The sequence below is a fragment of the Acipenser ruthenus genome, chromosome 2 (genome assembly GCF_902713425.1).
Source record: "Acipenser ruthenus chromosome 2, fAciRut3.2 maternal haplotype, whole genome shotgun sequence".
Classification (NCBI taxonomy): domain Eukaryota; kingdom Metazoa; phylum Chordata; class Actinopteri; order Acipenseriformes; family Acipenseridae; genus Acipenser; species Acipenser ruthenus.
In genome coordinates this window covers 90,922,214-90,938,412 of record NC_081190.1, presented here as the reverse complement: position 1 = coordinate 90,938,412, position 16,199 = coordinate 90,922,214, and the positions used below count along the sequence as shown (strand labels likewise).

The 16,199-nt window shown below is 40.8% G+C and overlaps 1 protein-coding gene across 3 annotated transcripts in view; it reads left to right on the top strand.

Moving 5' to 3' along the window:
- The window catches only part of exoc6b (exocyst complex component 6B), a 222,834-nt gene that overhangs the window by 69,216 nt on the left and 137,419 nt on the right, over window positions 1–16,199 (top strand). For all 3 annotated transcript variants that reach the window (XM_059003718.1, XM_059003723.1, XM_059003726.1), the window contains exon 7: window positions 10,228–10,401. In XM_059003718.1, coding sequence (XP_058859701.1) covers window positions 10,228–10,401 — 174 coding nt within the window. The remainder of the gene's footprint in view (window positions 1–10,227; window positions 10,402–16,199) is intronic.

Below are 16,199 nucleotides of genomic sequence, written 5' to 3'. Positions count from 1 at the left end.
GATCCCCTCTCCCCCAAAAAATCTCACCGGACCCTGGCAAGAGTAAATAAATACATAAATAATAATAAAATAAAAATAAATTGCATGACTCATCCTGATGTGGCAACAGCCCCAGTCGGCCACAGTGCAGCTACGCTAGTGATCATGAGCTGCATTGGTAAATATTGAGTCGCCCTTTTTATCAATCAGCGTTATTTCTACATCTTTTAGTCATTCAGGGACATACCATTACCCACATGTTTATTATTAAACGAATGTGAGTTTAAATTATTAGTAAGTACACATGTTTTGATATGAAAGCTGAACATTAACGTCAGCAAAGAACAACAAAGAGTAAAGTATATTGTTTGACCCCCCCATATTCAGTGGGTTAGGCGCTTATGATACCACACCCTAAGACACATGCTCACTCACATAAGCCACTTGGAACATAAGAAAATTTACAAATGAGAGACGGCCATTCAGCCCATCAGTGCTCGTCTGGTCCCTAGTAGCTGACTGATCTCAAAACATTGTCAAGACGGGACTTAAAGGATCCCATTGATTCAACATCAACAACATAGGTAACCCATTCCATACCCTCCCCACTCTCTCTGTCTACATCCATTTCAACGGTCGTGTGGTGCTGGTTTCTCTGCTTGTGCTTTAAGTACTGGCTAGAGGTAACTTTATCATCTACTTTTAAGATAGACATAGAATCCGAAGACATAACATAACACAACACACAAAATAAAAGATCATGTTTAACTCCTCGCTACACAAAAACAAACAGTAGTATGAATGCATGATCTCACTTGTAGAAATCAAGCATCTTTGTTTCCAGGCTCTGTATGAAGACACAACCTGTTTGGAAAGTAGCTTGCATGTTTTTTTTTAACTTCTTGGAAAGAAGTCCAACAAAACAAACTTTTGTGGGAAACTTTTTTTGTTTTTTTGTGATTCATATGTAACTCACACATTGTTCCCAGGATTTACAGTGAATAGGTTTGGCTTGGGCAGATTAATTAAAGCCACATTGCAAGCCAAGCCATCCAAGAGAAGATTGATTGCCAGTATCAAGTTTCACACACTGTACGGGGAGGGGGAAGAGGAGGAGGAGGAGGAGAAGGGGGAGGGTGATTGTTCCGATTGGTACCGCGAAGCTGATGACAGCTTGAGCCGCGCTGAGCGCCTGTTGAAGAGACCAGTCCCCGGGTACGGGGGGGTGTTGTTCCGATTGGTACCACAAAGCCGATGACAGCTTGAGGCGCGCTGAGCACCTGTTGAAGAGACCAGTCCCAATGAGCAGTGATCACAGACATCCCTGGACAGCCACGTTCTTTCGCTGCTTATCTGAAACAATGGTCTTTATGGTCTGTGCTCGGCTCCACTTAACCTATTTTCCCTTAACGGAGTGTTTTGGGTCCTGGACTGGACCAATTGCTGTGGCTTAGAATCTCCCTTTCGAAATTATTTATTTATTTTCTTGGGATTGATGATTCATCTGCGTGCTGTATGTGTAGTTTATGTTTGAATCCTAAATGGAAGACTTGGTTTTAAAAGAAACAAAACAATGTGTACTGATTGTGTGCTCAGGGGTGAGATGTGAAAGAGCAGTGCCCTTTTTTGACCCTTTTTTGATATTTTTTATTATTCAAACTATACATTTGAATTTCTAAATGCGTGAAGAATGGCTTCAATAAATGCATTAATGAAATAACAAAAAAGCTTGGTCAAAAACAAATTGCCTTTAAAAGACCATTTGAGGGGCTCCCGAGTGGCGCATCCAGTAAAAGCACTCGCTAGAGTGCAGGATGCGCTCTATAGTCTGGACGTCGCGAGTTTGAGTCCAGGCTATTCCACAGCCGACCGTGGACGGGAGCTTCCAGGGGGCGGCGCTCAGTCGGCCGAGCGTCGCCCGGGGGGAGGGAGGGTTAGGTCGGCCAGGGTGTCCTCGGCTCACCGCGCACCAGCGACCCCTGTAGTCTGGCCGGGCGCCTGCGGGCTTGCCTGTAAGCTGCCCAGAGCTGCGTTGTCCTCCGACGCTGTAGCTCTGAGGCGGCTGCACGGTGAGTTCGCAGTGTGTAAAGAAGCTGGCGGTTGACGGCACACGCTTCGGAGGACAGCGTGTGTTCATCTTCGCCCCTCCCGAGTCAGCGCAGGGGTGGTAGCGGTGAGCTGAGCCTAAAAAATAATTGGGCCTTTCAAATTGGGGAGAAAATAATAAAAAACTAATTGGCAACGACTAAGAAAAAAAAAAAAAAGACAATTTGATTTGAAGACCATGAAGACCATCACATGTATTGTGACTCGTATCGTATCGCAGTCATGATATTAGTGTATCGTTACACCCCTAACCTTAACACACCAGCACCTTGCCTGCCCTGCACTGATGTGTACACTACTGCTCTAACTACTGTATATGTCATATCACAATGAGCAGGTTGGAGCAATACTGACAGTCCTTTAAAGAAAGTATCACAATTCAACGATACACAATGAATAGTTACGCTAGTTAAGGTCAGCAGTTTTTATGATATAACAAAAGAAACAAACAGTACTGTGGCAGGGCGGAAGCTGGGGCCATAACTGAATGATTAATGGTTAATGAGGCTCTAGCCACAGGTGTATAAAGGGGGTAATCACCGGTGTTAGAGAGGTTAAATGTCGGTGTTGGTGGAGGTGCGTGTTGCTGTGTGTTGCTGTGTGTTGCTGTCCTGTTTATGTCTGTGAGTTTTTGTATTTACCTTTTATTTTGGCCCTTGTGCCTTTTTATTTGTTAATGTGTTTTTTGTTTGTCTAGTACTGTGTAATGTAAATAGTATTAAACGTACGCATTAAAGCTTCACTGCAGCTTTCTTGTCTCTGAGTCTCTCTTCCTTCTGGTAACCGTTTTGCCAGTGACGCTACCCTGTCACAAGTACAAATTAATGAAGCATGCTTTTGTGGGGATCCCTTTTGGACCTTTTGTCTTCTTATTTGGTTAAAGCAAGTCTTGAGTACAGTACCCCGGTCTGGAAGCTGAAAGCAGACCTGACCCATGTCCATTAGGGGCTGTCTATCATGTGAAGTTGCATGTGAGAAGCGGGAGGTCCTGTGTGAGTTCACTGTTCCCCCTCGAAGGGAAGCAGGAGTTACAGTGCAAACCACACCAAAGCTGCACTTTTCCACCCTACCCTACAATTCCTGTCTATGGGGGGGGAGGTGGGGGGCTGCTTTCTGGGGGCACTCTCTCGCTCTCTCTCACTCAGTCTCCCCTCCGCTTGCTTTGATGTGGGTTTCTGGAGTGTGTCTCATCTCCACTTTGGTCGGCTTGAAACACATCATCCACAATCTTTGGGGTGGGGGGTGGGGGGGATAGAGAAAAATCCAAAATGTGCCTTTCCTTTCATTTCATTTCATTTCATTTCATTTCATTAATTTATCAAATAATTTTTCTTTCCGTCAGTTTTTTGCCTTGATGTCATTTGAAGTACTCAAAGGGTTTTCAGGTTAAGGCTCTTTTCCATTGCGGGGAGGGGGAGCAGCAGTAGCAGAACGTTGTTTTCGTTGTTGCACTAGTGTGTTCTGAGACTGTGTTGTAATTTAGTTGTAGACATTTTAGCAACATCTGCTCATCTTCACACTCACACATTACTTGTAATCCCCTACATCGCCCAACCAGGTTATCAACTTGTAAGCTTTCCAGCCATTGACCTATAAGTTGACTTATGTATTTATTTTTGGTTGTTGGATTTATTATTACTGGCAGTATGCAGTAGACCAGGCTTGCAGCAGTACTCTGCTGTGCTGTCGATCGCACTGCGCTACAGTGAATTTTACTCCTTAATTAGACTTAAATAGTGCTAATTCCTGTTCATTTTGTGGAAATGATCTGGGCCCCTGACTTTTTTTATTTTTTATTTTATAAGTTTAGAATCTACAATTATTTTAAATTTTCTCCCAGTTTGGAATGCCCAATTATTATTATTATTATTATTATTATTTTTCTCCTTCACCTCGGCGATTCCCCACACTGGGACCCGAGGCTCAGTGGGCATCCTCCCATCCCATGAGCCAATCGGCATCTTTTTACACCCAGGAACATGAGCATGGATGTCCGCAGGTTACCGGCCTCTGAAGGACAAAGACCAGCCCAGCAAATCTCCGCCCACAAGCTCAGTTGGCGCCTGGCCTGTAGGGGTCACCGCAGAGCGGTGAAGAGAAACGGTATAAGCCGGATCCCACCTCCCCAACCTTGGGAGCACCAAAGTCAATGCGGTGCCACCCCAGAGTCCCCAGCGAAGACCAGCTGCTTCACAACCAGGATTCAAACAAGTGATCTGTGGTTGTATGACTCACCCTGCACGTCACGTGGCAGTGCCTTTACCAGGTGAGCCATTTGGGGACCCAATGAGTTATTATTTAAAAAAAAAAAAATGGTTGTTTATTTGTCTTTTAGATTCAGTTCTGGTTTTGGGTGAAATAAATTTAAATAAATAAATAAAGATCAGAAGTGGCTGCCGCATTTTCCTCATTAGCACCTGGAAGTCGTCTTTCTTCTCACTGAGAGGCCATGGTTTCTGTTATCCATGTGGCTGTCTGCTCTATTCCCTCGGCAGCTTGGCTGGCTGGGTGGGATGAGGGATTTGCCAGCCCACGTTGGCCTGATCTTGTGATACGTAAAAGACTCTGTCTTTTGTCTGTGAGCCTAGTGGAGAAAGCAGAGGGATGGCTGTGTGGTCATTTGCCTGACTACAGCCACCTGGTATATGCTAAGTTTGGAGAGCTCCTAAAGGAACACTTACTGTGCTGCAGTGCTTGACATGGTGCATGGAAGGGTAAACTACTTTAAATAACCTGTGCTTTGAATGATGATGTTAAAGATCCCATGACCCCAGTGGCTCACCTGGTAAGAGCGCTACTACATGGAGTGCAGAGTGAGTATTCCCAATATTGAAACTAGATACTTTTTCACTGAACAGCAACCCCTTCTGCCCTGTATAAGCTTTTGTCTTGAAGGACACCTATCCACCTTCAGTCCCTAGGTCAGTACATAACATTTTGGAATGAGAAGAGGCCAGTTGGCCCATCAGTGCTTGTCTGGTTCCTAGTAGCTGATTTATCTCAAAACTAGTCGGGTCTTAAAGGATCCTAGTGATGCAGCATCAACAACATTGCTAGGTAACCCATTCCACACCATCACCACTTCCTGTGTGAAGAAGTGCTAAGTGACAGATTTGTTAGGTGAGTCGTCATCAGAAGCAGGCATACGGTGCCACCTCTTATCTCTTCATTGTGGTTGTGTGAGGTGAGGGTTTTGTGTGTGACATTCGTTTATTGTAGAAGGGTGTCCGCCATGTAGTTGGAATGTTGGACTTGAACAAAGAAGTAGTGGAAATATAGCTTTTCTGTGGGGGAGAAATGTGCAACAAGTTGTAATACATTTAATGAACAATGAACTCACAGGGCAACACAAATTCAAAGAAATAAAGCGCTTACCAGAACCAGATACAATTACAAGAAAATAAACACAGTTGTCTAGCGGTTGAATTTCAAAAATAACAGTTTGAATTTGATGCATTCAGATGTGATGCCAATGGGAGATTAAAGTGCATGCCATTGTGAACAGTTGTGCCAGACAGCATTCAAAAAAGGGTGAACTGTGAAGAAGGCCCTGCCAGGAATATACCTAGATACCAAGTCAGTAAGCTATCTCTTCAGAGATGTTTCTAGGAAAAAAAAGAAAATAAGCTCTACAGTGCCAGGCAAAACCTGTCTTGTGTGCTGTGCTTCTGTGCCCTGTTGTCATAAGAAATTCACTAATCAGCCAGTACAGTGAAGTAATATTATAAATGTAAAGGTTAATGTTTTTTGTTGTTTTTTTAAGGTAAATTTACACAATTTCACAATTTCAGTAAGATTATCGGAACACCAGGGTTCCCAAATCTTTTGAAAATCAATTTCCAATTCAAATTGCAGTTCAGGAATTGGAATTGATATTTTAGAGACATTGTTTTGATTGTTCAACTGCTTTAGTTTGAAGCTAATTTAATTGACTGTTAACAGTGACTTCAGTTAAAGTAATGTGTTGCCACTGTGAGAAGCTCATTTTAACAGAATATTGCTAATTGCAATTTTCATCAATGATCTGTTGGAATCAAGCAAAGGAGAGCTGTGAAAGCTGAATAATTGGCTCCTTGGAACACCTGCACAGATCTTTTTATTTAGTTAAATAGCATCTTATCAAAACTATAATATACAAACAGAAAAAAAAGCAACATGCAAGTGGTTTTGTTAAGACCAGTATGACAACAATCACTACTGTAGCTACTTGGACGCATGGTTAACTGGGTATGAAATGGCAAACGACAAAGCTTCCTACTGTACAAAGTAACCCTTTCATGGAACCTTGTGCTTGGCTCTTGCTAGGACGGGATCCTTGATCTCCAGCACTGTCTTACAAGATCATATGAAACACCCTGAGAAAATAAACTGCCCTTCTGCAGAGACGACCGCAAAGGAACCTGGATTGAGTTTCACAACCAAGCTCGCACTCGCCCTCTCTAAGTGATTTCACTTTGATTTAAGTCTATATTATTTTGTATCAATCAGTATACACATACATATATAGATGTGGTTTTACGTACTGTATATGTATGTATGCACACTATGAGTGTATTTATAAGTTTAGACCAAGCAGGGGTTAAATTTGATTTTAGCACTTACAAGGCAATGCATAAAATCATACAGTAGACGCTCGTTAGTAGCAACATAACGGTGCCCTTTGCTATGTTGCTCTTAAGCGAAGGTTGCTGTTATGGGGAGTGACATCTGAACAAAGGCAGCCTGTTTTTCCTGATACTTAAAACAGCTACAGTGCATGCTACATTCTTTTCAAGTATATTTGTAGCTAAGACACGTTATAAAACATTTCTAAAAAAAAAATAATAATTATTCTCATCCTCTACCGGTACATTTATTTTCTTTTACTTTTTTAAATGTAGGTTATATGTTTACAGATAAAATATTATTGTCATTATGAAGGAAACAATGCCCAACTGCACAACAGGTACTACATAATAGCATACAATAAGCAAGCTTTGTACAGTACTTACATTCACCTCCCTTGCTCTTTTTTCATGTCTATTCTTTTGTATGATCCTTATAAAGTTTTACGGTATCTGGATAAGGGCGACTGCTGAGAATGTGACATCACAGTGACATAAATGTTGCTGTTAAGCGGTGGCTATGTTGCTGTTACGGAATGGATTTTTAATGTAAGGAAAGTGTTCCCAGAGAAATGCTGCTCGTAAGCGGCTGCTGCTCTTACCAGGTGTTGCTCTATATATATATATATATATATATATATATATATATATATATATATATATATATACTAATGCACAAAAGAAATGCAACACTCAGGTCTGGTCCCGGTTGTCTCCTGTGGATGGCACTGGCGATTTGGTCCCACAGATGTTCTATTGGACTCAAGTCAGGAGAAAAAGCTGGCCACGGCAAGACCTCGACGTTGTTTTCTTGAAGTCGTGCATTTGTAATCCTAGTACTGTGTGGTCTTGCTGGAAAATCGACACTTCCAGATTGGCTTGCAGGAATGGAAAAACTGTTGCCTCAATGACTTTGTCAATGTAACGCTGAGCAGTAAGGTTGCCCTCAATCTGCACCAAATGCCTTCTTGTGTTAAAGGATCATCATCATCACACTTCCGCTGGTTGGCTTGAACAACGCAACAGTCGACGTCTCCACACACGTTGTCTTCCGTCAGGTCAGCCATTCATCGGTGAATAAAACAGATAGCAACCAGGCGATCTTCATTACTCAAGCAGAGCTTGGCCATATCTTTTGCTGTTCTTGCGTGAATTACAATCATGTCTTTTCGAATGGCTATTTATATAGATTCTTAATCAACTCATTTTGGCATTTTTAACTCAACTCAAATACCAAACACTGAGCACCTGGCATTTTTATAAAATCACATGACTTGAGCTCAGTATTTTGTTATCCCAAGGAATAATACTACTCAAACAATCAACAAATCAATCTGCTCACTATTTAAAATGTAAATAACATGTATGTGCCCAATGAGATATTGATGTAAAACATAGACTGTTACATTTTTATTGTGCAAAACAAAGACTTTTAGGAAAAATCTTTTGTAGCAAAAGTTTTGCTTTTGTGGATGAGGAAAAAAACTTACAAGTCTACAATTTATTTATTTAAGCATTTTTTTGGAAAAACTCAAAAAATTCTAATTGAAAAGTATTCATACCCTTTGATGCTATGATAGTATTGTCTACAAGGTGCTAGACATTTCGATATGATAATGCAGAACCTAATTCTAGAAAGTGCTGGATTGTAGAGTATAAAAGGGTTAGACATAGGATGATTGCTGTCATTACCAATAGGTCAGTATGGGAAAAAGTAAAGACTATCTGAAGACCTTAGGCAGAAAATTATTTATTGTCATAAAGCTGGAGAAGGAGCTACAAGATTTCCAAGCATTTGAGTATCCCAGTTTCAACTGTTGTTTCTATTATCAAGAAGTGCAAGACTCATGGTACTGTCACAATGCTCCCTCGGTCTGGAAGAAAAAAGGCTCTTTCACCAAGAACACATAGAAGAATTGTGAGAGAGGTTAATAACAGTCTGAGATTGACTGCCAAAGATATTCAAAGTGAATTGGCTGCAAGTCGGACTGGAGTTTTCATTTCAATCATAGGTCGAATATTGCATGGTCTCAATGGTCGCAGGCCAAGGAAAAAGCCACTCTTAGGAAAACCTCACAAGGACAATCAATTAAAGTTTGGAAAATGGCATTTGAATGATGGATATGAGTTCTGGTCAAAGGTTTTGTGGAGTGATGAAACAAAAATCGAGCTATTTGGTCACACTGATAGTCATTACGTTTGGAGAAAGTCTGGTGAGGCATACAAAGAAAAGAACACCATACCTACTGTCAAGCATGGAGGTGGTAATATCCTTCTATGGGGCTGTTTTTCCTCTAATGGCACAGGAAATTTAGTTCCAATACATGATAAAATGGATTCCCTAGCATACCAAAAGATACTGGGCAATCATCTGAAACCCTCCGCTACAAAACTTGGTTTAAAGCGCAACTGGACATTCCAACACAACAACGATCCAAAGCACACATCAAAATCTACTTCAGAATGGTTAATTAAGAATAAAATCAAGGTTCTAGAATGGCCTAGTCAAAGTCCCGATCTAAATCTGATTGAGAATCTTTGGTATGAGTTGAAGAAGGCTATACACGAAGGCCTCGGAATTTGAATGAACTGGAACAATTTTGCGTTGAAGAATGGTCAAAAATCACTAAAGAATCATGACAAATATCCAAATCGTTTAAAAGAGGTTATTATTGCTGAAGGTGTCTCAACTAGATATTCATTTCATTTTTCTTGTCGGTATGAATACATTTTAATAAGCATTTTTTGAGTTTTGCAACAAAAGATTTTTCCTATAATTATTTGTTTACGATACATTTCTAGAAATTATAAATTTCCATTGGTGTATGCAAACTTTTGATTACAACTGTGTGTTTATGTATGTATATGTATGCATGTGTGATATATCGCGGGTGTCAGGGTCCAATATAAATCCACTATATATCGGGGGCCGCGATATAGCGAGAGACCCATAGAAAAACAAATAGGCTACGCAACCCGCTTTTTCTCATTTTTCATGGTCCAGTGGTTAAAGAAACGGGCTTGTAACCAGGAGGTCCCTGTTTCAAATCCCACCTCAGGCACTGACTCATTGTGTGACCCTGAGCAAGTCACTTAACCTCCTTGTGCTCCGTCTTTCGGGTGAGACGTAGTTGTAAGTGACTCTGCAGCTGATGCATAGTTCACACACCCTAGTCTCTGTTTTTTTTCTTCTTCTTTGATGTTATGTTATGAAGAGAAATCATAGCTTCATACTCCAAAATACTACATGATACTAAATAAGAGAACACTATAGAAATCTTGAAAGAATAATATATTAAATGGTCAGTCAAAAAGCATACCCCAATAGCAAAAAAACATTGCCTTAATGGGGAGGTAATTTTAGCAATGCTACTATAGGTACTGTACTGTCCCACCTGAAACACATTTCCTGTTGACATCTAATACAAGAGAGGGAGAGACCAGTTCATAGTGTTGAGTGTTGTAAACAGACAGATCCGGGTGTTCATATGTGTTGCGGTCTGTGTTCTCATGTCAGGTGGTCTCCTGTGTGTTTCAGGCCCAGCAGCAGAGGAGTCTGGACAGTATCGTTTCTAATCAGCAGAGGGCAGGCAGCGCGAGGCGGGCCAGGAAAGAGGCTGGGCTGGGCACAGAGCTGGAGGGGGACAGCAGCAGCCCCATGTCTGAACAGGACTCTGGGATACTGGATGTGGAGGACGAGGAGGACGAGGAGGTAACTAGAGCTGCTGTGCAAAGAGAAAAGCTCTTTACCATCCAACCGCGTGTTGCTTGTAATAATCTGGAAGTAACCAGGTATATGATATAATCAAGTCATTTTTTACAGTCGGGTTCGTCAAACTTTCTAGGGGGCTCGATGAGCGTTCTAATAATACAGTAAGTATATTAATGAAACAATTAAAAATATGTTTTTCCCTCAAAGTTTTATTTATTTATTTATTTATTTATTTTTAATGTTTTTATTTAACATTGATACAAGTACTTATTTAGTGTAGAAAAACAATGGTAGACGATTTTGTATTTAAGAATGTGACAAAAAAAAGCGTGATTAAAAAACCTTACACATTGTATAACAAGCCAATTGTTTCCTTGAAAAACAACCATGTTTCTGCTATTCATCTTAAAAGTACTAATAGCCTCCATTGCATCACATGTGTGTCTGAGAATAGAGTTCCATAGTCATGAGACACAGGAAGCAATACTTATTAATTTGGTGACTGGCAACAAAAACAATGTTCAGCAACCAAGTACGTGTCAAAAAGCGCAATCGCTGTATCTGTACGTGCCTGGGGGGTTATGACGTCAAGAAATGTGTTGTTCCTTAAACCCCAAAGTTAATTTTGGATCCCGGGACATTGACATACTTTGTGTTCTTTTGAGTTAAACCTCTTTCAGTCCTAGAAAGTAACTCCCTATTTTGCAGAGTAATTTGGAGCTATTTAGTGTCATTACGCAGCAGCTCAGCAAGTCCCTTTGATTTTTCCTGCTGATAAAACTGCTCTTAAGCTGCTAACAAGAGCACGTGATGAAACTGAACCTGGAGGAAAGGAAGGCAAAAAAGAACCAGCTAAATTATCGCCCAGAGTGTTGAGCGATGCGAGCCGAGCCCTTGTGTCCGTTTGCACAAGTGACTTATTATTTTCCTGTAATCATCCCAATCTTTTAAATGCAGGCATTAGCACATCTCAGACGGGTTCCCTGCCCAGATCCACAAATGCTGAGGACACTGAACTCCCAGAGTCCTGTTTGTTCCATACTGAGGTCAGGCCTCCATTTCTACACTCAGTCATGGCCTTCATTAGACCCTGTTTCCACTGTATACAGGACCAGGGACGAGCGGGGCTGGTCTGGCATGTGTAACAGCGCAAAAGCTGGACGCGAACCGGTGACTATGCGCACCACAAACAAGCATCTTAACCACAATGCAAAAGAGCCGGGCCCGTCTGCATTCGTGGTTTTTGAACTTCTAAACTCATCTCATCTCATCTCATCTCATCTTGCCAACAAGGGACACGACAGAATCAGTAAAAGCAGTGTATCACACAACACTGCCCGTTACACATATGTGACAAGGTAGCGTCACTGGCAGGTCTACCAGGAAGAGAGACTCAGAGACTGAACTTGCAAGTTTGAAGCGCTTTTGGACACTTTAAAATAAAATAATAACAAAACACAAAAAAACAGTTTAAACAAAAAGAATGTATTTATCTTTTTAAATACAGCGGTTGTAGACCGAGCCACCGCTTTCACACGATAAACACGGCTTCATAAACTCCCCTACACACCAGCAATAAGTACATATATACATTTACAGAGCACGAATACCTTCACCATGAACACCAACATTAACTCTAGCCACTAATTCCAAACTAACACCCGTGATCACCCTTCTTGTACACCTGTGGCTGGAGCTTAAATAATCATTTAATAATTTATTCAATTTACAGCTCTAACCACATTCCCTCTCCCTGCCAACCAATATTCCCCACACCTGTGCACTGGCAGGGCTTTCACCCTGCCACAACACGGCACCAGACATTCCTGGTAAATGTTTTTAACCGTTTAACCACAACAAACATCCCTCCCTGTCATTCTGAATTGGTAGGAAATGGGTAACATTTTGGGTTCCACTTCCCTTGATGGACATGTTCAAATATTTTGTTTATTGCTGTAGAGGAGAATGTTATCTATTCAGCAGTACCACAATGTGATAGGTGTTAAAAGGGCAATGAACAGCCCACCCCTAGTTGTTCATCATTCTTAGAAAATGGCACCATTGCTATTGTGAGGTGGTTTGCTCAATAAAGTCATTGGCATGTATTCTGGCATACAAAGATGTTTATTAAGCAAGCAGTCTAAGTTGCGTGAAACAGTCACCACAAACCATCAGTGGTGTTCCAATAATTCTGAACACTCATGTATATAAACACTGTTAAATGTGTCGGTGACACTGAAAACCTAGGTCTGCAGTATTGCAGTCCTGTGTGTGTGATAGAGCTGCATGAACAGGTTATTCGATTATTTGTATTGAGTTCTCTGCAGACATCAAGTGCAGACAATCAGGTGACGGTCATTGGTATTGATTGTCCTGATTGGGCTAATTTCCTATTCCAAGTGAAAAAATGAAGAAACAGCTGCTTGGGTTTGTGATGATTGCTGCTTTTCTTAGACTGTGGAGAAAAGCAATTCACTCAAATCCAAGCAGCTGTTTCTTCACTTGGAATGGGAAATTAGTCCAATCAGGACCAATGACCCTCACATGTGGAGAGGTCATTCCGAATAATCGAGTAATCGGTTTGTGCAGCTCTAGTGTGTGATGATAGATACAACACGCTTTCAGATATTGGCACCTATGTCTGCATTTCAACAGCTGCTGAATTTGCATGAAGCATAGGACATTGTAGTCCCCTAGCTGTTCTGCATTGAATAACTTTATATAGTGGTCTTCCATCTTGCTCTTTAACCTTTTAAACTGCCACTGAAATAGAACGTTTGTGTTGCTGCTGTGCCACGGTAAAGCAGGCACTTATACGATACTTAATTACATTCTTTGTTAAAGGTTGTTTTTTTTTTATTCTATATTTATTATTTATTTATTTATTTTATGAACCCACAACATCGAATTCTTAACAGAAAACACTCCAGTCTAGTGATAAAATATATTTTTTTTATCTGAAGCAAACACCAGTTTATATTCTTTGATATTATTGACTGAAGTTTATTCTCTCATTGCGTAATGCCCACCCTTGAGCATGAAAAAACGCATTTTAAATATACAAACAGTGGTGTTACAAACCCCCGAAGCCTGACAATAAGACAAGTCTGGGCCCTTATCTCAGAGTTGTTTGACAGGGTCACATCCCAACCAAGCCCTGCTGGTTTTCAGTTCCCATGCAATTTTCAAAACAATTTCAACCCCCCTAATGGCCCATTTCCTCTCACTCCCCTCATATCAGAGTGCAGGGCATTTACAGCCACGTACCACCCCCCTTCGGACCTCGAACACGCCCCCTGATTGACGTAAGCGCTAAATCTGAACGCTGGCCCCTGAGCACGTCTTGCTGTGCCCAATACGCTTGTACACGTGAACTGTTTTTTATCATATTTTGTTTTTTTTCTCCTTCAAACACTGTGGGCTGTCATTTAAGCTGTTTGTCTGGGCAATAAACAAACAAATGTCTAACTTCTGCTATTGTTAGTGGCTGGTTGGGCTTTCGCATGCCTGGAATTTTTCTGATTTGTTATTGTGCCACGAGCCAGGGATTGTTATTTTGTTTTGTTGTGTTCTTCTGCAAGTGGAGTCATGGAGTTCTTCTTGAGGTGTACATGGCAGAATGCGCGAGCCAGCTGGTTACATGTAAAAGCCAACAAGCACGACAGGGTGTGCGGGCAGCAAGCAGTTCCCCAGAGTTCATGGGTTTGAACAGGGGCATTGGCATTGCCTTGATACGACCTTGTAAGTGTTTGTGGCAAGGTAACCAAGCTGTTATTGAGTTTTACGAAAAACACAACAAAAAATTAAAATATAAACAAAAAAGCTTTAAATGTATGAGAGTTTGTTTGAGCTGTCCAGGAATTCAGAAAGCAGGCAGTGATATCCAGCTATCTGAAACCAAGTGATCATAAACAAAACATGCAAGTAAAACTCAAACACATCGAAAACAATGTTGCTGCTGTTGTTGTTTTTTTCCTTGGCTTTCATTTTCTTGTTTGGAACTGTCACTGCCTCGTCACTTGAGATTCTTTTTCTTTTTTTGTCTTTTTAATTGCTTACTGGCAACCAAAAATAAACCCACATGTGGGGTATGGCTTTGTTAATCTCCATCAGGGATGTGGTTTTAGAGATGGTCTGTGCTCTTGTGGGGTCACAGAAAGTTTAAAGACAACAGAACAACAGCATAGGGGGTTTTAAGTAAAAAGGCACACCTACATTTTGTCAAATACACAAGGTTTGAAATGTTTTAAAGGTTTTGGTTACTAGACACTGCTGATATTCTTGCGGTCCTCCACATAAGAGCACTGACCAGGCAACTTTTGCTGGCTATGTTCCTTTGCTCGATGTACTATGATGCTAGTCGGCTTGCTACAGTACCAGCTAAAACATGTTTTGTTGGTCTTGACCAAAATTATTGGTGTTTTAAGCTTTATTTCCTGTTTTAAGCCCTCGTAACACCAGGCAACTTCTCAAGCAACTTGCTGTATGGGACATTTCCAGACTTTTTTCATGGACTTCAAGTATCTTAAAAGAAGGCTGCAGCTGTTAGATTGTTGCATAGCATTTGAAATGTTTGTGTGTTTGTGAACAGGATGGCTTTGCTGGTGACGTCAGTCCAAGAAATGAATGCAATACACAGGCAATTGCAGGGCGAAACTGAGATGCAACAGTGCTCAGCTTTTATTAAATCAAATAAAAGGTATACACAAAACAATACACTTTTACAAAACAAAGGGCACGAGGGCCAAAATAAACAGACAAACAAAACACTAGCAACAAACAAGTATCGTGCTGGTTTAAAGCCAGCACGAGTAGCAATTGTTTTCATTCTAGATTTTTACCTCCTTTCTCTACTGCTGTTCTCCATTCACTGAACACTCAACCTGTTGCAGCCAAAGATGCAGGTTTGCTTATAGTGGTGACCGAGGGATTAACTAGCTATCAATTATCTTGTTAACCCCTCGGTCACATTTTGCATGGTTTTGCTAAAGATGCGTGACTGTCAGCTAATTCAATAATTACTAGCCGACAGTCGCACATTCTCACAAGGTATTTTAAAATACAAAACGATAACAGTGATGTGTGTCAGCTTTTCGTCCGCCCTGCATTTTAAATAATAATACAAAATAATACAAATCATGCACAGGGCCGGGGAGTACCCCGTCACGGTGTTGTATTGAATTTTTAGCATGCTTTGTGAATTAATACTTCACTGATAACAGTCCTTCACTGTAATAGTGACTCCTTTAGTCTTACTGGTTTGCAGTGTGAATGTGAGGTAGCCCATTCTAGTCCTAGTCACTGCCACTTAGAACATAAGAACATTTACGAACCAGAGGAGCCCATTCAGCCCATCAATACTTGTCCAGTTCCTAGTCGCTGATTGATCACAGCCTCACCACTCTCGTGTGAAGAAGTGTCTCTGTCCTTAGTATATCTCTACTTTCTTCCAATTTACCATATCCATCAATCCCACCTTTAATTCACTGGAAGTAAGTTTTGGGTTTGAAAGAAAAGGAAGTCATGTCGAAATATGTATTTAGATTTGAAAAATGGGGTAGGAAACATATTGTGCATATTTACTAAGTACAGCTCATTGAGACTGTCGAAATGCAGCCTGTTGATATCTCTATCTATCTATCTATCTATCTATCTATCTATCTCTATCTATCTAACTATATATATATCTATCTATCTATCTATAATCTCTCTCTATCTTTCTCTCCCTCTCTCTCTCTTTCCCTCTCTCTCTCTCTAAATGTATATATTTTTTGTTTCTTCTTTTTTAATGAGAACTC